The sequence below is a fragment of the Dipteris shenzhenensis genome, chromosome 32 (assembly GCF_047967505.1).
Source record: "Dipteris shenzhenensis isolate YYH24624 ecotype China chromosome 32, Dip_SZ_1.0, whole genome shotgun sequence".
NCBI lineage: Eukaryota > Viridiplantae > Streptophyta > Polypodiopsida > Gleicheniales > Dipteridaceae > Dipteris > Dipteris shenzhenensis.
Window position 1 is genome coordinate 35,563,077 of NC_141627.1, and position 23,964 is coordinate 35,587,040.

The 23,964-nt window shown below is 41.2% G+C and overlaps 1 protein-coding gene across 1 annotated transcript; it reads left to right on the plus strand.

Annotated features, from left to right (window-relative positions):
* The first annotated feature begins 3,191 nt into the window (after positions 1-3,191).
* LOC147880666 (uncharacterized) lies at positions 3,192-4,559 on the plus strand. Its single transcript, XM_087370345.1, has one exon. The coding sequence runs from the start codon at positions 3,192-3,194 to the stop codon at positions 4,557-4,559; it is 1,368 nt and encodes a 455-aa protein (XP_087226471.1).
* The last annotated feature ends 19,405 nt before the right edge of the window (positions 4,560-23,964 follow it).

Below are 23,964 nucleotides of genomic sequence, written 5' to 3' on the forward strand. Positions count from 1 at the left end.
TATTAGTAACTCTGCACCTGGTGGAGTACTTGTTGGCCAAGGAGATTAGACGAAAGTCTATGGATGGCAACAAGCAGAATGCAGCCTTAAATGTGCAAAGGGGCAGATCACAGTTCAGGGGGAAGTCCCAAGAAAGAGGGAAGTCTCGTAGCAAATCCAGGGAACGGAACATTGAGTGTTACTACTGTGGCAAGAAGGGCCATATGAAAAAGGATTGCTGCAAGCTGAAAAGAGAGCAAAAGGATAAGAAAAAGAATGCGAATTGGGGTGCAAATCAAAAGGAAGAGAGTCCAAGGGAGGACAAAGGAAAAGTGAAGATCAAGGAGATCAATGCAGTCACACATGATAGTTACAATGACATTCTCTTCATGTTTAGTTTATCTGTAGAGTTGCTTACCATTTCAGATGATGCATATTCCCAGGATTGGATTTTGGATTCTGGTGGTTCATTCCATATTACTCCCCATACGAAATAGTTCTCCACTTATGACAGTGGAAAGATAGGTTGTGTGCATCTTGCAAATGACTATGCATGTGACATAGTGGGAGCAGGTGATAAAAAGTTTTCTTTTGCAAATGGGTCTGCATTTGATTTGAAACATGTGAGACATGTGCCTAAGTTGACCAAGAGTCTTATTTCAGTGGGTCAGCTAGATGATGCTAGTTTTCACACCACTTTTGGCTTTCAGAGTTGGAAAATTTAGAAGGGCTCTATGCTTTTGGCCAAGGGTGCCAAGTGTGGGACTTTGTATCCCTTACATGTATCAGGGGTATTTGATCATGTTGTTGCAATAACTGAGCAGCCAAGCACTTCTTTGTGGCATTGCAGGTTGGGGCACATGAGCCAGAATGGAATGAAACTCTTATGCAGTTTGGGTTATGTATCTAGAGTAATAGGAGAGTTGATAGAAGCTAATTGAGTCATAAGGCTCCGCATATAGTTGACATGAGCTGCCAAAGTAGTACCACTAACCATCTTTAATTCAAAGAAAGAGATTTTAAGTGGTAATTTAGAGATGTGAGAGCTAGCACCAAAAATCATGTCAAGCTTCTACCAAGCTTCTGAAGGAGACTCTAAGTCAGAGATGTGGTGAATATAATCATCTCCTAAAGTAAGAGCAATGATACCATATGCTTTTTCCTCTCTAGTGGGATCCCTTGCCGGTCGTGTCGCAGTTGAGGATTCTTTAGCATTGGAGGCTGTAGAAGAAGCGGTTGGAGTCAGTTTGACAAGTCCCCAGAGGTTCTCCCTCATCAATGCAAATTTCACCTTCATCTGCCATGTGTGGAAGCCCTTTCCATTGAACTTCTCTAGATTCAATAGGGTAGCCATGAGAGGGTCTAACCCAGATATTGGGCAGTGTCTTTCTCTCTTACAAGGCAAAAAATAACTGAAAGACTTCCAAAATATAAGCACTTTATGTAGCAAAGACTAGTGACCAATATTCAATCAATGATGCTTCTTCTTACATGCTTCATAGAGGTGGCTAAAATGAATACTTTCCAATCAAAACTAGGTCTAGCAATTCAAATCAAAACTGAAGCCACACTTGTACTGATGTTATTGAAAGTTTCAAAAAACCAGAAATGCTAGATTAGCATCTTATGTAGCATCATCTTCAAAAAGCTTGTCAAAACTGTCAAAACCAAAAGGCTGAACTTGGAGGGCTTGTAGCTTACTCTTCAGAGCAAAGGAAAAGGGGGTTTTTAAGGCAAAAGAGAGCTGTTATACCATAGAAGGTCCTTTGGGAAGAAGAGGCGGAAAAATGCGTTAGAACTCCATAGCTTACCCCTTCAAAGTCGACTGGTTTTTCACTGATTTCTCCTTGAATATGCAGCCATTGCTGCTCCGATTTCCGCACAGGTTAGCCCAAGGCATGGAGAATCTACCCCTGAAAGAAATTAGAGGAAGATGAAGTGTGCTGAGAGAAAACGCAGAAGAAAAAGTCGACAGAATTCGTGTAATGGCAACGAAACGGGCGCGGCTTTCTCTAATTCCTTTCAGCCAGGGGTTCGCCCCTTCGAGGTGGATCTCCAGCAGGAAGGACGTGGGAAATGGTTGAGAACCGGAGGAGAACAAGCTTAAGCAAACTTTGGGAAGAAGAGGGAGAGATGGTGAAGAAGAAGATGAAGAAGAAGATGATGATGTGGCAGAAATGGACTCAAGGGGGATCAAAGGGCTCTGATACCATGTTGGTAAGCTGAAAGGAAAGCAAAGAGTGGACACAAACTCAGAATACTTGCATTATGGAATGAAGAAGAGTGAGGTCCTTAAGTAGGCACCTCATACATGCTCATTGACATCACTGATGACTTCAGAGCTCCACAATCATCTCCTCAATCTGCTCCTAGATTCTCTCAATCATCCTATGTGGCTCTCCACCACCTAACTGTGCTTGTGGGCACCTAACTGTGCCTCTAGCACTCACACATAGAAACCAAGGTGTGCCTGAGGCATACACCTTGAGATATCCCATCAATTAGTACGGTAGCCGATTAATGTTTAAGGCATGCACTTCCCATGGTTATGGAAGATTTTTTATCAGATGGCTAGGATTGGCTTTCCATTGGCCCCAGCCCTTGAAATATTGGGGAATGTGCCAGGGGAGGGCATTTCGAGTAGGAAACTGCCTTGGATCCGACGAGTAGAGAGCTATAGTGAGCCGGATTCCGAGCACTTTCCTATGACCATGGCGCATCCCGAGGAGTTTCCTATGACCATGGCGCATTCCCTCGTGGCACAATCATTTTGTGAGCCCTCATAGGAAGGGTGCAGCGCCATTTTTGGGCCGTAATTCGATCTAAGAGAGACTCATAGGATTACTAGGCATCACGGTGATCGGAAATAGGGGGGAGCATTGTCTTATTGTGAAAGTGCGCTCTCATGGGAAGGCTGAGATTCAATCTCATTTGAGGGTTGGCAAGAGAACGTTGGTGAGCATGAAATTTGCATGGGAAATGAACAAGGGGCTGCACGTCCACCGTTCCATGCACGTTGGGAGCTCGTGGCCTACGACTTGTTCATTATCATGCTGTTTTTCCTGCAACCCAACACGTTCTTCTGCAACAGATCCGCTCTTTTCGCACTTCTCAACCCTCCCTCCATCTTCCTGCAGCTCCATAGCCTCCTATAATCGCCTCACCACCTTCCTGTAAGCTCGCCTTGGAGCTTACCTTGTTCACATCTTCTCATGGGAAAGATTGCCAATTCCCTTGGTGCTCTCATCCTCTGCTTGAGCCTTGGCGCTACCTTGTCTTACCTCGGCCTTTTCAGTATCGTGTTTCAACGACCCTCGGTCAGTTGGAACGGTGCTGCACTCCCCATCATCACTTTGACGACCGCTGGAGCTTGCAACTGCACTTTCCGTCTGGCACAACTGCAGCTCGCATCGAATGCTAGCTCCTCGGTTGCTTGCGCTTGCGCAGATAAGGCTGCTGCAGTGGTCGAGACGCAGAAACCTTGCAGCGATACTAAAGATAGAACTCAGCAAACCAAAACGGAGACCGTCGTCAGGTACGAGCCTTGGTACGCTCAAGGGCGGGCATGGCATTATCCAGTCTTGTTCCCGCGCTGCAGTATGGATGTCTGCTTCAATTATTCTAGGTGTGAAAATGCTCAAAATCTTCTGATTTATTCCTATGACTCGCCAAGCCCCCCGGTGAGATACTTCTCACGCATCCATCAGACCGAGTGGCACAGTACTGACCCAGATAAGGCCTGTCTCTTCTTTGTATACCTGGATCTCGACAAGCCTCATCGACCGCATCCAAACAGGCTCCCCCATTGGAACGGCGGGATGAACCATGTTCTTATCACTTTTACCGATATCTGGACACAAAGAGGGCCTCCGCAGGAGTCGATTGGCTTTGCCTCCATCATGGCTTCTGATATGCACGAGACCATCTACCGCGCTGGGTTCGACTTAAGTATTCCGTTGCCTGGAAACGCTCATATCAGGGAATTTCAAGAAATAAAACCATTTGATAGGAAGTATCTTCTCACCTTCAGGGGGCTGCGCTACTTGGGAACATCTGGAGAAGGAATCCTTCGAAGCTACGAATCGTTTAGATCTATGCATAATGGACAGGATATCGTCGTCGTAACAAGTTGTAGGCAGGCGACAAACGATCTTGTTCGCCAGGAAAATCCCGCGCTAGGCGTCCACTGTGATGAAGATGAGGCACTTCATGCAAGGTACTCATTCAGGGACTTGATGAACACCACTTTTGGCCTCGTTCCGGCAGGCCGTCAGCCCAACTCTTACAGATTTGTAGAGGTGCTATCAGCAGGTGTGATTCCGGTTCTCATAGCTGACAACTATGTAAAGCCCTTTGACACCCTCATCCAATGGCACCGCTGCCTCCTCCAGTTTCCCTCCACAGAGATGCATCGTGTTGTGCCCATCGTGAGAGCTATGGACAGGGAAGAAGTAGAGAAGCGGCAGAAGTACTGCCTTGAGGTATATGATCAATTCCTCAAAGATGATGAGACGTTGATGAGGGGAGCCATAGTGTCACTGAAAACAAGGTTTCTTGGTGCTGTCCCTGTGAAAGTATGATTCCAGTAGAAATTCGAACACTATTGAGGATTGATCGATGCTTCTTGGAAATGTGGTGCCGTGTAGGCAGCAATGCACTGGGATATGGAGTGGGATATGGAGGTGCTAGCATTTGTTTCTTGGTGGACACATGGTTGTTGTGCATACTCCATGTGACACTTGGCCAAAGTGAAAGCAACAACAAGTGGCAAACAATTTTACCTCTTGCTCACAAACATATTTTCTCACATTTGCGAGTATCTACAGCCCAAATATTCTACAAGGCTAGCAAAACTTAATGTTGTACTACCATGACATTATCAAGCACCCATAGGAGGGTAGTTTGCAATTGCAAACAGAGTCGCGTGTGTAAAACTTTCAATTTTGAACTAGTATAGAAAAGCTCACCGGATGTAGTACATGGAAATAGACAAGAGGGGCAATTTGAAGGAACTCCTCATATTTCATCTGCAATATTAATAAAAATTTTGCATTGGTTTATATAAGTTCTTTATGGAGCTCCCTCCATGGTAATTAGAGAGGATATAGTGTTCTTTATGGATCTGCCCCCATGGTGTTTAAATATATATAATGTTTAGATAGATATAATGTTTGTAACATAGCAAGGTGGTGGCATTATAGAGCCACCCTAACATATGGTACACAACCACATTTTGATTAAAGGAGAAGGGATAAGAGGCATGGACCCAAAAAAGAACATTAAACAAAATACTAAATAAGGATCTCTACGTACATGCATGTAAGTGATATGCTCAAACTTGTACTTATATTGTCATGGCGAGTGGGGAAGGAAGACAAGGATGGAAGATAAGGGAAGAAGAAGATGAGTGTAGTGTCCGCATGCAAACTTAAGTAGATTTAGCCTTAATTATGATTCCAATTTATTTCATTCATTGCTACCTCTCTCTCCTCTCTCTCTCCCCTTCTCTCTCCTCTCTCTCCTCTCCCCTTTCCCTCTTCTCTCTCTCCCCCTCTCCTCTCCTCTCCCCCTCCCCCTCCCCCTCTCCCTCCCTACTACCTCTCTCACACAACTATAACCATGGACATCCCCCACAAAAAAATTAATAACAATAAACTAAAATATATTTACGATGCAATGGCCGTGACTACACCGTGCGAGGAAGGTGGTAGGGAGGTAGAGGAAGAGGGAGATGGGAATGAAAGGAGGGCACGGGGAGAGGGAAAGGTAGAGGTGAAGGGAAGGAGGAGAGGGAGAGGGGAGGATAAGGGAAAGAGAGGGAGAGGAGAGGAGAAGGGGAAGAAAGAGGGAAATGAAGGGGAAGGGAGGGGCAGGGGAAGGAGGAGAGCCTTATGGGAGCGTTCAGAGTCAATATGTAGGCCACAAAACCCTAAAAGAATTCAAATTCCCTCTCTCCTCCATTTCCCTCTCTGTCCCTAGAATTCAACCTTCCCACTCTCCTTCCTTCCGCTCCTCTCCCTTCCCTTCCCTAGAGTTCAAATTTCTAGCTCCCCCATCCCTCCCCTCCCCTCCCCTTCCCCCCCCCCCTCCCTTGGATCTTCCCTCTCCCTCTCCCCTCCCCTCTCCTCGCTTATCTTTCCCTTTCCCTGGCTTCCCTTTCCCCCTCCCCTTCCCTTGCTTTCCTTGTCGATGCGTCCATGCTCCCTTCCTCCCTGCTGCTCCCCTCCTCACCATTCCATCAATTCCTTTAGAACCCTCAAAATCCAACATATAAATTGTGAAAATTGTGCACCATAAAGGTCGCTAATAATACATCAGGTAGATTTCTCAACTTAGTAGCATAAAGTGAATATGACATTTTGGGACATGTTATCATTGCCTAAAAGTATGCAAGCATTATAAAAGAGGAGCCAAAGATCACTTTGGGCCTATGCCACATCATGGAGTACTTCATCACAGCAGCTTTAGCAGCATCCTTGACCAAACGATCTTACTCACAGGGCATTTCTTCAGCTAATCATCATACTACTTAGAGCTATCCCATAAACAAACTAAGAAGAAGCTCAATTTGCAAAGTCTAGATTGAGGTTTAATCTCTTTTCCCTATCCTCCCATGACCATGGCTTGGCTACATTTTTAATTTATTTTTTCAAAACAAATATATATATATATATATGCAAGTCTCCAATGGGCATGGTAATTTTCATGGGCTTTAATTTCATCCACACCAAGGTGTGTGAAATTATCGAGCCCATCGGATTGAATTTGCATCACTACAAGGCACATGTCCTTTTTTTATGGAAATACCGACCTTTTTTACACTAAAAAGTTTTTTTTGATGGGCGCAAAGGTCGGTGTTTACGTGCTATTAGTGTCAGAAAAGAACGGTTGTTATATAGCGACATTGGTAAATGTTGCTATATAGGGACACTAGTAAACGTCGCTATATAGCGAGACGATTAACAGAAGCTTTTAAAAAACATTAGTGGGGCTAAACAAGGCCACAACAAGCCTTGTTTTGCCCCACTAATGTTTTTTTTTAAGTAATTACAAAAGAATGTTTTTTGTTACAAAATTTCCCTTGTGAAAAGGGTGATACAAAATCGCTCAAATGAGCCGAGCGACAGAAGCATATACATGTCGAAGATATACAACATTGTTTGTTACAAAATTACCCTTTCAAAAAGGGTGATACGAAATTGCTCAAACAAGCTGACATACAGAAGCATATACGTGGCGAAGTATATGCAAACTACTACTACTACTGCTCATCCAAATCATCATCCTCATCCTCGTCCTCGTCGCGCTGGCCTGATCCTTGGCCCTCATGAGTTACGCCTAATCCCTGGCCCTCATGAGCTGCGCCTGATCCCTAGCTCTCGTCGAAGTCGTGTAAGCCTAATCCCTTGTTATCACCGCTCACCTCCACTGATGGGACGTTCGAGCTTTGATTCTAAGAGCGAAACCATATTAATTGGAAATTAGATTGGAACTTAGAGAATAAAACAATTTAAAAAGTGAGATTACAAGGAGGAGTAGACTTATACCGTACAAGCAACCACCTCAGCCCAATCGACCATCACTGCTAGTGCCTCCTACTCAATAAACCATGGCTACGTGAAACCCGCGTCTCATCTCTGTGTCTATGGGAAGGCGACCCATCTCAACTTGCTATGGGCCCAATTTACAAGATTTAGATAAAGTGCATGCAATATGTAGTAAAACAAATAGAACAATACATTAAATGAGAAGAAGTAGACTTACCACGGTTGCCTCAAATGCCAACCGTCTGCCTGCACCAAAGTGCAAAGTACCTACGGAGTCTAGCCGTCTCCTCGCAGCCCTCCTCTCTAATAGTTCGAAATGGTCCCTGTACTGGTGCTTCTTGAAAAACTTCCAATCAGCTTTGTCTGCCCAGCTTCCCCTTTGCGATGGAAGTACGCAAGGTTGACCTACGATGCTTCAAGAGAACCCCCATGCACTCTTTCATGTAATTCGAATTGAACTCCCAATTTGGTGGATTAGGACATTGTCTTTTCAATTCATCGATGACTGCCTGCTTCTTTTGGTCATCTTGGTACTGCCAATCAGTAGCTATGTTGCTCCTGAAGTGGTGGCTCATCAACCACCTCATGGTGGCCATCATTGCTGAAACAAAAAACAAAAAACAAGAGCAGGTAAGAAGCGAATAGATAATTAATTACTTAAGACAATTATGAAATTCAAACTCAAGAAATTATGAAAAGGCAATTAGTCACTTGTGAAAATTATGAAATGACTTCAACGCATAAAGGATAAATATGAAAGGACAATTATTTACTTAAGACAATTATGAAAAGCCAGTTTTGAAATGACAAATATTTATGAAAGACAAGTGGAATCCAATAAGATTTTCATATATATATATAATGGAGACCAAAAGTATGTCTCCAAAATTATGTATATAAAAAATATATGTCTCCAAAAGTATGCTTAAGCAAAATTTGTCTCCAATATAGGTCTATTGCTTTGCATTACTGTCTGAGGTACTTTCCTACTCTGCACCGCTAAGCGGGCCACTGGGGACCTCATCCTCTACCTCTTCTAATATGCGATCATGCTCTTCAGTGATTATGTACTCGCAATCCATGAATGCCTCCACACAATCATATTTGAGGCTCCACCGGTCGTGGCAATCTCTCCACAACCTACAGAGATCCCATAGGTTGTGTCATGCATTCTTAATCACGCTTGCTCCACTACCCTTTGGCTTGGACCCCACCTAGAAGCACGCACCCCCACATTGTACTTCACCCAGTCACTCTCTTGTGCAATCTTCTCTTTTACATGAGCTAGTAGAGAAGCTATGTCTATAATCCCTGCGATGTAGGGAATCGGGTTAGGATTTAGGGAGGACACCTGTGGGTGAGGGCGTGGTTGTTCCATTTAGAATCTGTTTGAAAAAAAAAGAACCAAATACGGCTAAGGAACATGTGAAAAAAGAACCGAATACGACTAATAAGAGGGGAAAAGAAGAGAAGCATAAGCATAAGAGAAGCATAAGAGAAAAGAGAAGCATAAGCATAAGCATAAGAGAAGGAACAAGGAAAAAGAGATTGAAAGAGGGGAAAAGAGCAAAAGAAAGAAAGCATATGCTTGTGCTTATGCATGAGCATATGAGCATAAGAGAAAAAGAGAGAAAGCATATGCTTGTGCTTATGCATGAGCATATGAGCATATGCTCATGCATAAGCATAGGCACAAACATATGCTTTTGAAAAGAGGAGAAAAAGAGATTGAAGGAGAAGGGAAAAGAAGAGAAAGAAAGGAGAAGGAGAAAGAGGGGAACAATAGGAGAGGAAAAGAGCATAATCATAAGAGAAGGAAGAGGGAAAAAGAGCATAAGCATAAGAGAAGGAAGAGGGGAAAAGAGATTGAAAGAGGGGAAAAGGAGATTAAAAAGAGGGGAAAAGAACATAAGAGGAGAAAAAGAGATTGAAGGAGAGGGGAAAAGAAGAGAAGGAAAGAAGAAAGAGAAGGAGACATATGCTTATGCTTATGCATGAGCATATGAGCATATGTTCATGCATAAGCATAAGCATAGGCATAGGCATAGGCATATGCTTATGAAAAGAAGATAAGGAAGAGGGAAAAAGAGCATAAGCATAAGAGAAGGAAGAGGGGAAAAGAGATTGAAAGAGGGGAAAAAGAAGAGGGGAAAAGAGCATAGGAGAAAAAGAAAGAAAGCATATGCTTATGCTTATGCATGAGCATATGAGCATAAGAGAAAAAGAGAGAAAGCATATGCTTGTGCTTATGCATGAGCATATGAGCATACGCTCATGCATAAGCATAAGCATTTAAGCATATGCTCATGCATAAGCATAAGCATAAGCATCAGCAAATACATATACTTATGAAAAGAGGAGAAAAAGAGATTGAAGGAGAGGGGAAAAGAAGAGAAGGAAAGGAGAAGGAGAAATATGCTTATGCTTATGCATGAGCATATGAGCATATGCTCATGCATAAGTATAAGCATAGGCATAGGCATATGCTTATGAAAAGAAGATAAGGAAGAGGGGAAAAGAGAAGAGAGGGAAGAAAAAGAAGAGGGGAAAAGAGCATAAGAATAAGAGAAGGAAAAGCATAAGCATAAGAGAAGGAAAGAGGAAAAGACGGGAAGAAGAGGGAATAAGAGAAGAGAGGGAAAGAGAGGGTTCCTACGCCCTTCACTACAGCTAGCACTTAAGGTGTTAGCTGTAGGCCAATGCAAATAACGGAAACAACAAAAGGGAAAAAGACGAAGCATATTCTTACCTTGGAAAAGTCCCGCTCGGTGTTACGTGGACTGGCCCTACAAAAAAGAGAAAACATACCATTTTTTCACATAACTAGTTAGAGAAAGGAGGAGTTTGGAGAAGCAACTTTTCAAAGGGATTGGATTGAGGAGACAAGCATAAGCCTACAAACAAGGAGAAAGAGGAGGAAGAGAAATACCAAAAAGAGAAGAGGTGAGTCTTCTTTCTTTCACCAAATCTCGTTTTTTGTCCTTAACCTCTGAAAATCAAGCATGAAAATTAGCACATAGGCTTAGGAATACAAGGGGAAACATGCTTCAACTCTCACAAAACAAAATCTCATAAAAAATGAATCTACATTGCTTAAAGAGACACACCTTCTTGAAAAACTTCCTTTCACACAAGCAGAGAGGGAGAAGGGGTGGAGAGGGAGCATAAGTGTTGGGAGAGGGGCTGGGTAGGGGTGAGGAGTGTGGGAAATAGAGAGGAGGAAATTGAAGTCGTCGAATATAAGAGGGGAAGAGAGATTTTTGCTTTTCCCGCAATAGAGATGTGAAAGATGGCATCATGCAAGGTTTCACGTTTTAGCTCCCCAGCATCGCTATATAGCGATGCTAAACCATCGTTATATAGTGACATTTATATCCTAAGCATTGCTATATAGTGACAGAATAGGACAAAGCATCGCTATATAGAGACGGTTCAGGGTGTCTATTTTTTGGATCTTAATAGATTTCCTTGCAGCTCATGTTGTGATTTTGGAGGTGTGCAGATGGAAGGGACAAGTGGAAGCTCGTCAGATGATGCGCCAACACGCAGGAGCACACAGTGGCTTACGGAGAGGTTGTATTGTCATTGCACTCATTGCAAGTGAGAAGTACAACATCAACGTCATATTGTCATGTGCCACTTGCGGATGTATGGGGAGGAGCCCAAACCAGTATCCACTGTTGTTGTTACACATGGTGATGGATCATCAGTAAGTCAATGCTATTTGAGTTCGTGATTAATATTGCATACCACTATGACACGAAACCTTGAGACAAGATCTTATATTTACACAAAATCTTGAGACACGATGAGGAGGGTGGTGAGGATGTGCATATACCTTCACACTTTAAGCAAGACTATAGTCTCCTGGATGTGCCAGATGATGACGAGGGTATGGTGGACATGATGGATTCTATTTTTAGGGGCACTACATCACATGTACATGTGATGTCTGAGTCTGAGGTCAAGTCTGAGGTCAATATGTGAGAGTTGCAATGAACACAGTTGTACGAGGGTGCTAGGATGTCTAAACTAGGGGCTTGTCTCTCAATCTTGAATCTGCAAACAAAATATGGGTGGTCAGATACAAGTGTCTCAGCCTTAATAAAGTTGCTCCACAGAAGATGTTGCCTGCACCAAATACCATACCTACATCAAGAGATGAAGTAGATTATGATACCATTCATGCTTGCCATAATGATTGTATTCTCTTTCATCATGAGCATGGAGATTTGGCTAGTTGTCCGAAGTGTGGGGAACAACAATATAGAGATGACTTGCAGGGTGAGCACATACCGATAAAGGTCTTAAGACACTTTCCCATCATTGTAAGAATACAGCACATGTTCCGATGCAAATCCATGACTTGGCATGCATCTCATCGGTCCCCATTTATGACACATTGAGGATTACCGCAAATTGTGCAGCTTGGAAGCACATCGACAATCAGTGGTCGGACTTTGCGAGGGAGCCACGCAACTTACATCTTGGACTTGCCATGGAAGGCATGAATCCTTTCAGGCATCAAGAAGGCTAGGGTGGACTCCATCGAAGCTGTATGCTTGCTTGAGAAGCACTTTCCCTCGAGCATTATGACAACTCAAGTGCATTTGCTTATGCACATAGTTGATGAGGTGGCCATTGCAGGTATCGTTCATAGTCGATGGATGTTTTTTCCCGAGTGGTTTATGAAAACTTTGAAGGGATTTTTAAGACAAAGAGCAAGACCAGAAGCAAGCATGGCAGAGGAATGGCTTGTGCAAGAGTCATTAGTATATATCACAGAGTTTCTTGCATCCACAGATCCCGATATGCCACAGGCTTGGCATAACAAGGATGATGATCACATCATTGGCGAGGTTCCCCAAGGAAAAGGGATTGAAAGAAAGATGAGCAAAGAGAAAATGGAGAAATTCAATAAGTTTTGTATCCTCAATAGTAGCAAGGAGATGCAGAAGTGGATTGAGAGATATGAAGTGGCCAAAGCAGAAAGAATAGTTACAAGGAAGAGATTCAAAGTAATTTATAGGCGATCGCAACTATATCCACGAGATCTCTCCCTTCTCCCCACTCACATGTCACTTGATTGGCTACAACTGACTCTACGTAAAGCCGAACACGATGGATTGATAATAAACGAGCGCGAGGGAGAGTTATCATCTGGATATATGATGCATGTAAGTTTCTTACCTCTTAACATAATAAGTAATTATTTGTGGCAATATACGCTATAAAATAGATGTATCTTCATTCTTTTAATAATGCTCTTTTGTAGTAAAAAAAGTACAGTGCATTATGGTCATATGGATGACATTTTTGCATGGAATGCATCGATTCAAAGAGAGTCGTGTATGATTGTGGAGTCATGGCTAACTTCATACAAGATAGCCGAGTAAGTGCTTTGAATACCAATCTTCTCTTCTCGCAGTTGGATTATTGTTGGATTATTGTGGCACCATATGCAAAATCTATGAAATTGATTTCAGACAATTTAGTATTTTCATTCTTGATATAAAATGGTTTAGAACTATATACAACGGTCCCTATGCGATAGTGAGAAAAGACAATAGTGTTTTCTTTGCAATAGACTCCACCAAACTTTGGACCGATGAAAGTGATACTTTTGTTCTTCCCGAGCATTGTGAGCAGGTGCATACTAATGATTTAATTAATCGAAGCTTTCATTTTTAAAGATCCATTGATACATGTACTTAAGCATAATTTCATATATTTAATTGATGGCATTTGGCACCCATCTTCAATATAGGTGGTTTTTCATCCAAATCATTTTGATCCAAGATGGTGGTACGTGATCCAAGTTGCACCACGAAGTAAGCAAATTTTTTAAGATAGAGATATGGATATGAAGATGCTACTACCAATGCCGAATCCAATTGATCCAGATGGATTAAGCGAAGAAGATGAAGATCACAATATGAGCCAAGAGGAAGATGCGCATAATGACATCGTACGGGAGGAAGATGGAGATCACAATATTGAGGAAGAAGATGATGATCATCAAGAATCACCACACTTTATTGAAGAAGATGATCAAGTCTTAGGTGAACGTACGATGCTAGAGTGCGATGATGATATAGGAGATCAACTCGATATAGAGCTAGAGATAGACTTGTTTGGCACATTAGACTTGGCTCAGGATGAGAAGCCATTGATGTAAATGCTCTTCATTGATTTTTTTCATCTCAAACTTGGACATGAACATATGAGCTTCAAACTTGATGTACTATCTTTAAAGGTCGGTATGGGAAAAAACACTCTCTATAAAACGTCGCTATAGGAAACTGTCTCAGTGTCACTACATAACGACCACTTTAATCAAAGAGAGTCGCTATATAGCGACACTTGTCTAAAGTTGCTATATAGCAACACTTAACTAATCCTGCTTTGATTATCGATGATTAGCACCATGTGTGCACTAACCGTCAATGCTTAAGCATCGGAATAGGGCCCGTGTGTAGTAGTGCATAGTTAGGAATGCATTTTTCCTTGTTTTGCCACCATATGTCATACATAGGGTAAAAAAACACGCATCCATGTGTTTCATTGGAATGTGTGATACTCCAATGGGAATGGTACTTTGCATTGGCTTTATCCTCACCCTATTTAACTCCCTTGCAAAATTTGTGTCCATCAGATATCATTTGCATGGTCGGGGATACATTTTTCCTTGTTTTTTACCACCCATCATATAGGAGGGTCAAAAAACATGCATCGAGGATCCTCAATCAAACATGCAAGTATCTGATAGACACATATTCTGTAGGGGACTTAATTTCACTCAATTTAAGTCCCATTCAAGGTATCATGCCCATCATATATTATTTGTATGGCCAAGAATGCATTTTTTTCTTGTTTTTCACCACCCATCATGTAAGAGGGTCATAAAACATGCATTGAGGTGCCTCATTGAAATGTCCAAGTCTTTGATGGGTATGGTATTTTTTTCTCTACTTTTCTCTTTAAGGTCTATGCAAATTACCATGCCCATTGGATATCATTTGCATGGTCAAGGATGTATTTTTCCTTGTTTTCCTCCATCATACATGAGCATCAAAAAACACACCAGCGAGCCGATGATGGGAATGGTACTTTGCATGGGCCTTAATCTCACCAACTTTAAGGACCATACAAGCTATCATTCCCATAATATATCATTTAATGATCGAGGATGCATTTATCCTTGTTTTCCCACCATATGTCAGGCACAAGTGTCAAAAAACACACATTGCGGTGTCTCATTTCAACTTACAAGTATTTTATGGACACTTTACTTTGCATAGGCATTATTCTCATACCTTTTATGTCCCATTCAAAGTTTGGTTCCCATCATATATTATTTGCATGGTTAGGGATGCATTTTTCCTTGATTTCCACAACCACTCATGCATGAGGGTCCTAAAACACACATGTGGGAGCCTCATTGAAATGTGCAAGTCTCCAATGGGGATGGTGCTTTGCATGACCTTTAATCTCAACCAAATTAATTTCCATGCAAATCGAATATGATTTGCATAGTCAGAGATGTATTTTTTATTGCTTTCCCACACCATGCATAAGGGTCCAAAAACATGCATCAAGGAGCCGCATTAGAACATGCGAGTCTCCAATGGGATCCATACTTTATTTGACCTTAATCTTGCCCACTTTAAGTACCATGCAAAGTATCATGTCCATCAGATGACATTTGCACGGTCAGGGGTGCATTTTTCCTTGTTTTCCCACCACACGTCATGCACAAGTGTCAAAAAACATGCATCAAAGAGCCTCGTTGAAACCTAAGAGAATACTATATGAATGGTACTTTGCACAGTCCTTATTAGCACCCACTATAAGTTCATGCAATTATCATACCCATCAGATATCATTTTCATGGATCAGGGCCATGGCATGCATGATGGTCATAAAACACGTATCGGGGTACGTCGTGCAAATATGCAAGCCTCTAATGGGAATGGTGCTTTGTATGGGCATTAATATCACCCTTTCTCCTTATTTTCCACCACTTGCCATGCACGAGTGTCATAAAATGCTCATAGGAGAGCATGAGTCAAACATGCAAGTCACCAATGGTGGGCATGATACCTTGCATACCTTAATCTCAACCAATTTAAGCCTCAAAAAATTATCATGCAAATTGGATATAATTTGCACGATTGGGGATGCATTTTTCCTTCCTTGAGCAAAGTGTCATGCAAATCGGATGCATTTTTCCTTGTTTTCCTACATCATGCACAAGGGTCAAAAAACATGCATCGAGGAGCATCATTCAAACATGCAAGTCTCTAATAGGAATGATACTTTGCATGGGCCTTAAAGGGAGAGAGAGGAGAGAGGGAATGAGAGAGAGAGAGAGAGAGAGAGAGTGTGTACCGTTGTAATTTTCAGGGGACGAGCATTTTCTGAGCGAAATCTTCCGAGCGTCCGAGCGAAGGAAAAAAAAAGCTTCCAAGTATGCATAAATATGGCAAAAATCGATCAGAAGAAAACATAGTTTCACTTAGAAATATGCAAAGTATTATAGCTATGCCTATTTTATACAAAAATCTTTAGGTGAATCTGTAGGAATGGTGAGAGCATAATGGGATGGCTTTTGAAGAAACCCACATGTAGAGTAGACTTCTCTATGAAAATTCCCTAATGATCCTTCTTACAACTTTTACTTAATAGGGGGTGACATTGAAAACCCTCTCTCAACCTATCTTCATGAAAGAGTTTCTTCAAATAAAACTCATTGAAGCAAGCCATCCAGGTAGTTTCGCCAGCGAAACCCCTTTGTTGGACAGCACTTTTAAAAGTGACATAACTTTCATACCCAATGTCCAAATATAGTCATTCAACCACTCAAATTGATCGGAACACCCTATTTGAGCACATCTATGGAGTTATATTTTGGAAAATCTTTCATATATAGTATTAAATATTACATGTATTTTATGAGAGTGATATATAAGCCCAAGTTAATACTTATTTATAGTAATTTAAACTTCTTTAGAAACATGTCCATAAATATGCTATAAAAACACTAAAAAGATATTGCCATATGATATAAATGTGTTAGTAAGTAATTATATATGCATAGTATTATTACATTGAGAGTGATTATGAGGAATGTTTCTTAAAGGAATCAACACTTTTTTAAGGTAATAACAGGGATACAAAGGGATGTCTCTAAATAAGAAAATTATGTTGTGTAAAAATGAATGAGTGACTAGTCTGTATATTTTTATGATAAAGGGATCTAGTTCTAGTGAAAATAAAAGTGTAAAAACCATGTTTCCTAAAGAAAAACATTTTTAAAAATCTCTTGAAAAACACGCTCGGATAAACCTACTCATAGGTTTTTGCTCGTAAAATTGACGCATCCTAATTTTCATGGACTCATATTTTGTATTTCACTATGATGGTTTTATACATGTTCATACACATCATTGTATTAGATTCTATTTTATACATGATGTCCGTTGTCTTCTCAATGGGATTTGTTGTTTCTATAAAACAAAAATTGTTTATTAGTAGTTATGTTGTAATTGTGTTTTGTGCTTTAGGACATTTTTAAAATGTGACTAAGAAAATTCATGCACATACTAACCAAATATGCATGTGGACTTATCTATTGGGGATGAAACTTTGCATGGCCCTTAGGCTACCCTAGATATACATCCATGCAAGATTTCGTTGCCAAATGATTTTGTATGTACCGCGTGGAAAGTATAATGCGTACATTTTTGCAAGCACTCACTACTAGTGACTACGTATTAAAAATGGCACACGTACTAACCAAATACGATGAAAGTTTACACGAATCTTAGGCTACCTTAGACCTACATCCATGCAAGATTTGTTTGCCAATCAATTTGGTATGTGCCACGTGGAAGGTATAATGCATACATTTTTGCAAGCACTCCCTACTAGTGACTACGTATGAAAAATGGTGCACGTACCGACCAAATAGGCCTGTGGACTTATCTGTTGGGGATGAAACTTTGTAGGGCCCTTAGGCTACCCTAGACGTACATCCATGCAAGATTTGGTCTCCAATTGATTTGGTATGTGCCGTGTGGAAGGTATAATGTGTACATTTTTGCAAGCACTCACTACTAGTGACTACGTATGAAAAATGGCACACGTACTGACCAAATAGGCATGTGGATTTATCTATTGGGGATGAAACTTTGCACGGCCCTTAGGCTACCCTAGATATACATCCCTACAAGATTTATGTGCCACATGGAAGTTATAATGCGTACATTTTTACAATCCCTACTAGTGACTACGTATGAAAAATGGTGAACGTACTAACCAAATAGGCATGTGGACTTATCTTTTGGGGATGAAACTTTGCATGGCCCTTAGGCTACCTAGATATACATCCTTGCAAGATTTGGTCTCCAACTAATTTGGTATGTGCCACATGGAAGGTATAATGCATACATTTTTGCAATCCCTACTAGTGACTATGTATGAAAAATGGCACATGTACTAACCAAATAGGCATGTGGACTTATCTGTTGGGGATGAAACTTTGCACAGACCTTAGGATACCCTAGATATACATCCTTGAAAGATTTGGTCTCCAACTGATTTGGTATGTGCCATGTGGAAGGTCTTTTGCGTACATTTTTGTAATCCCTACTAGTGACCACGTATGAAAAATGGCGCACATACTAACCAAATAGGCATGTGGACTTATCTATTGGGGATGAAACTTTGCACGGCCCTTAGGCTACCTTAGATATACATCCTTGCAAGATTTGGTCTCCAACTGATTTGGTATGTGCCACGTGGAAGGTATAATGCGTATATTTTTGCAATCCCTACTAGTGACTACGTATGAAAAATGGCGCACGTACTAACCAAATAGGCATGTAGACTTATCTGTTGGGGATGAAACTTTGCACAGCCCTTAGGCTACCCTAGATATACATCCCTGCAAGATTTGGTCTCAAACTAGTGACTACGTATGAAAAAACATACTAACCAAATAGGCATGTGGACTTATCTGTTGGGAATGAAACTTTGCATGGCCCTTAGGCTACCCTAGACCTACATCGATGCAAGATTTGGTCTCTAACTAATTTGGTATGTGCCACGTGGAAGGTATAATGTGTACATTTTTGCATGCACTCCCTTACTACTAACTATGTATGAAAAATGGCGCACGTACTAACCAAATAGGCATGTGGACTTATATGTTGGGCATGAAACTTTGCACGGCCCTTAGGCTACCCTATACCTACATCCATGCAAGATTTGGTTTCCTACTGATTTGGTATGTGCCGTGTGGAAGGTATAATACATACATTTTTGCAAGCACTCACTACTAGTGACTACGTATGAAAAATGGTGCACGTACTAACCAAATATGCATGTGGACTTATCTGTTGGGGATGAAACTTTTCACAGCTCTTAGGCTACCCTAGACATACATATTTGCAAGATTTGTTCTCCACCTAATTTGGTATGTGCCCCGTGGAAGGTATAATGTGTACATTTTTGCATGCACTTCCTACTAGTAACTACATATGAAAAATGGCGCACGTACTAACCAAATATGCATGTGGACTTATTTGTTGGGGATGAAACTTTGCATGGCCCTTAGGCTACCCTAGACCTACATCCATGCAGGATTTTGTCTCCAAATAATTTGATATGTGCCACGTGGAAGGTATAATGCGTACATTTTTGCATGCACTCCCTACTAGTGACTATCTATGAAAAATTATATACATATTATATGATTTTGGACTAATTGTATATAATCATGTATTAATGTTTGACACATGTTACTACCATTGAGCACCATTCCATGCTAAACATTGACATTTTTTTCTTAATCTACAATTTACAAAAATTAGTGACAATATTAGTGTAATAATTGCAAGCATTGATATATAGAAATTCAATATGATATTCAAAATGATAAAGTTCATAGCATGAGAGAGAGATCTTGAGAGAGAGAGAGAGAGAGAGAAAGAGAGAGACCTTATACTTGAACACCTTTTCAATGCTTAATGTTTAGAATTACTTCACATGGCATTATTTTTAAAATACCTTATATATTAGATGTGTGAATTGAGGTATCTGAAATTCAAAATGATACTCCTAATTTTAAATGTTTATGTTAGATTTAAACAAACTATAAACTGATATAAACAAAGTAAGAACAACATCATGAAAGTACCAAAATGCTCATTCATCATAAAAGTAAGAACAACATCATGAAAGTACCAAAATGAATGTGTACATCATCATCATCATGCAGAAGTGCATCCCTAAACAAGATATGTGTAAAGCATGAGCAATCAAACTGAATCAGAATCTGATAACTCCACATATGATCATCTAGTTGTCCTCTAACGTGGCTCCTATATGACCTACTGCCCAACCGTTCTCGCTATGTACCCTCGGGCAAAGCCTCATTTCCTAGATCAGATGGGCCAGCCTCATCCTAATGATGAGGAGGGCTTGTTGCATGAACCATTGCTGCCATCATTGCCTCCCTCACCTCCTCTATGTATGCATGCCTCAGCTCCCAAAGTCGTGCATCTGCAAATGCCCATGCCTCAAATCCAACTCGAGTAATCATCTCTACATGTAGAAGATGCTGGTCTCGACCCCCCCCATGTTGCTGCTCCACCCACTACCGCAATGATATATGGAGCTTTGCCTCTCGCTCAATACGACATGCCTCCTCTACTCATGCCTCATCACCTGGCATGAAATCACCATATGAGAAGCATCGCGAAACACACACTGCAACCACTGAAGTATCAGCACCCTCTTGCTACAGCAGCAAAGCTCTCTATGCCTCCTCCCTGTAGTGCTCTATCAAGACCACACAAGCAAATGGATCAATGGCCTAACGATGACTAGAATACAAATCATCCATGCCTAGTCCTCTGTATGTGGCCACATCAATGTCAACAAAGCATATGGGGCACACTGATCGTGCCACCATGTGGCGGGTCATGCAATGCTGATGTGTGATGTGGCCACACCCTTGTCCAAACCACCCTACGGTGTCAAAATCCTCGTGGCAAAGGATGCAAGTAGTGGTAGGAAGCCTGGCTATGACTGGTGCATCTATGGGTGTCCTGGTCGGCACATCTACAAAAGAGGGGCAGGGTACAAGGCCACACTGGGGTGGATCCTATGGCGAGATGGATCACAACTAATATGTCTCAACTGCAAAATATAGTGCTCCGCTCAATGGTAGGCTATGCGTGTCTGAATCCTCTGCTAGCAATACATGGTTGATCATGAGGCATACATGTATTCCCATCTTGTCGTTGTGATCAAGCTCCGACTTCCTCACATCCAATCTTGCAAGGGTGGATCCACTCCACGTTAGCGACTTGCAGTACATGATCATGAGAGCATACTTGCGGCCATTGCCATGAGACTAGATCCTGAGGAGTAGTGTATTGTACTATTATTTCATATTTTATCATTGTGTTGATGCTCTATAGTTTCTTTCTATTGAGGATCTATAGTTTCATTGTATTGTTTTTTTGTTCCATGTCATTTTATTGAGGATTTACATTATCCTTATGTTGCCCATTTTATGTATTTCATTGCAAAGCTTTACCATTTCTTCATGTGTTCATTGTATCAATGATATGATTTCACTTTTAGATGTATTTCAACATTACACATTGAGTCAAATGTAATCTTCACCATTGCGTGTTTTTCACCATTGTGTATTTTTGCCCCTTCACATATGTAACCAACTGCACATGTGAAATTGGGCATTTCACCTTCTCAAGCCTAGAGTCAATGTCCAATGGAGGTCCAACTTTGCACCGACATGGAAACCATTGTTTCTAAGGCTTATGCAAAGTTTCACGGCATTGCAACACATGGACATACCGATGTCCTTCACCATTGCGCATTTTACCCTTTCACATGTGTACATAACTTGGTGCACATGTGAAATAGGGGCTTTTGACCTTCCCGAGCCCACATTCGGTGTCCAATGGACATCCAACTTTGCAAGCACATGGATTCGGTCAAGCCTAAGGCCCGTGCAAATTTTCACACCAATCGGACACTTGGACATGCCAATGTCCTTCCCCGTTATGTATTTTGCCCCTTCACACACATATGATATACTCATGTGGAATTGGGGATTTTGACCTTCCCAGGCCCACATTCAGTGTCCGATGGACATCCAACTTTGCAAACACATGGAATCTATCAAGTCTAAGGCCCATGAAAATTTCACACCAATCTGACACCTGGACATGCCAATGTCCTTTCCCATTAGGTATTTTGCCCCTTCACACACATATGATATACTCATGTGGAATTGGGGCTTTTGACCTTCTCAGGCCCACATTTAGTGTTTGATGGACATCTAGTTTTGCAAGCACATGGAATCTGACACCTGGACATGCCAATGTCCTTCCCCATAAGGTATTTTTCCCCTTCACATACACATGATACTCATATGGAATTGGGGCATTTGATCTTACCGGGCCCACATTTGGTGTCCAATAGACATCTAACTTTTCAAGAACATGGAATCTATCAATACTAAGGCCCGTGCAAATTTTCACACCAATACGACACCTGGACATGCCAATATCCTTCCCTATTAGGTATTTTGCCCCTTCACACACATATGATATACCCATATGGAATTGGGGCATTTGACCTTCCTGGGTTCGAGAAGGATTATTCCAAATCAAGTCAATACTCCACAAAGTATGCCTTCTTCTACTAATGCTTCTCAAGAAGTGCGAACTCAATTGGGACCAACCCAAGATGGCAGGCTTGTTGTTGAAAGGATGGTCAATGATGCTTTTTGGCCAATCAAGAGAAACTCACGAAGCCGTGTAAAATGTTTGGACTGGACACCTGAAAAAAGGAAGTGTAATGAGATTATTTCAAAGAGTGAATCCCCCACAGCAGCCCCTTGTTTTTTGGCTACACGAAAACATCCATATGGTAGGCCAACAACACAAATAATGTGGTTTTGCAATACTACATGCACACACACTTGGAATGTGGATAGCAACTCAAAACTATGCCTCACACATGGCCAGTACAATTGGGGACTTCATTAATGTAGATGGAGGTGGACATGCTAATGAATGCTGGGTTCAAGCTAGAGATGACATCAAGTACATTAGGACAAGGGACAGATGGGTGCAACAGATGTGGTGAACAAGAACAACAACCTGAGCAACATGACGTTGACAAAGAAATGTGTGAACAACACAAGCATAACCAAATGATGATCCTAGAAGGACATCGTCCATATTACCAATCAAAGATTTCAAGGGCTGCAAGGCATAGAATTGAGCGAGCATATGCGCTACATACAAGTGTTGTTGAGCAACGTGTTGTCAAATTCATGGAGCATGAGATATTTGTGGTGCAAAATTCGGACTCCCCTTTTGCTGAAACTCCAACTTATGTGGTTGCCATCAAGGAGATACCAACATGCACATGCGCAGACTTTCAAGATAGGGTGGACAAGAAGAAGGCATACTTGGCTTGCAAGCATATATACTTTGTATTCTTTAGGGTGCTTTGTTTGGATGCAGACATGTATATGTCTGTGCATCAACCTATCCTAAGGGATCATGAGTTGCAGATTGCATGGGGAAAATGTATCTTGGGGAAAATCTCACTTCTTTTGCATCTCAAGTTGACTATGGAAAAGGTATATCCTAAGGTCATATGTCATGTTGTTTCATAAACATGTACATATATGCACTTACATATGTATATGTTTGTGCATCTTGCATCGAATGTTGGTTTTGGCAAAGATTTATGGACATTGGCTAGACCTCAATTAGAAGGACATAAAACCATTTTGCTTACACTCTTTCTTGCAAAATCTACATGAGAAATGTGCAAAAAAATGGACCAAATTGATGGTTTCAGTGTACATTGGCTAAACCTCAACTTGAAGGATTGTATGCCATTTTGCTTATTATTTTTGTGTACATAGTGTAGTTAAAGAATATGGATGGTTTAAGTGTACATTTTAATGCTACTATTTTTGGCCTCAGACCATGCATGCTAGGTCTTGAAATGGTAACCAAATGTTCAGTATTTGCTTCCTATTTTGGATTTAAAAATCTCGCCTAATGTAAAATAAATTGGATGAAATTTTGAAAAAGCTTGCCTAAACAAAAAAGTTCCCAAAAAAAGCTCGCCTTGCCCGAAAAAGCTTGCCTAAAAAGTTTTCCCATGCCAGAGTACAGCTATTGTAATGGCCCTTTATATCATTGAAGTTTTTCCTCACTTATGGTACCTACCCAGAAAGGAGATAATGTCATTCCATGGTGATGAGGTCCCATGGGGCGTAGAGACATTGCCATATGTAAAGGCAATAGCTACTATATGCAATTTGGGGATCGTTGCATCGATTGATGTACGTTATTCATATTTGAGCTAGTGTGCT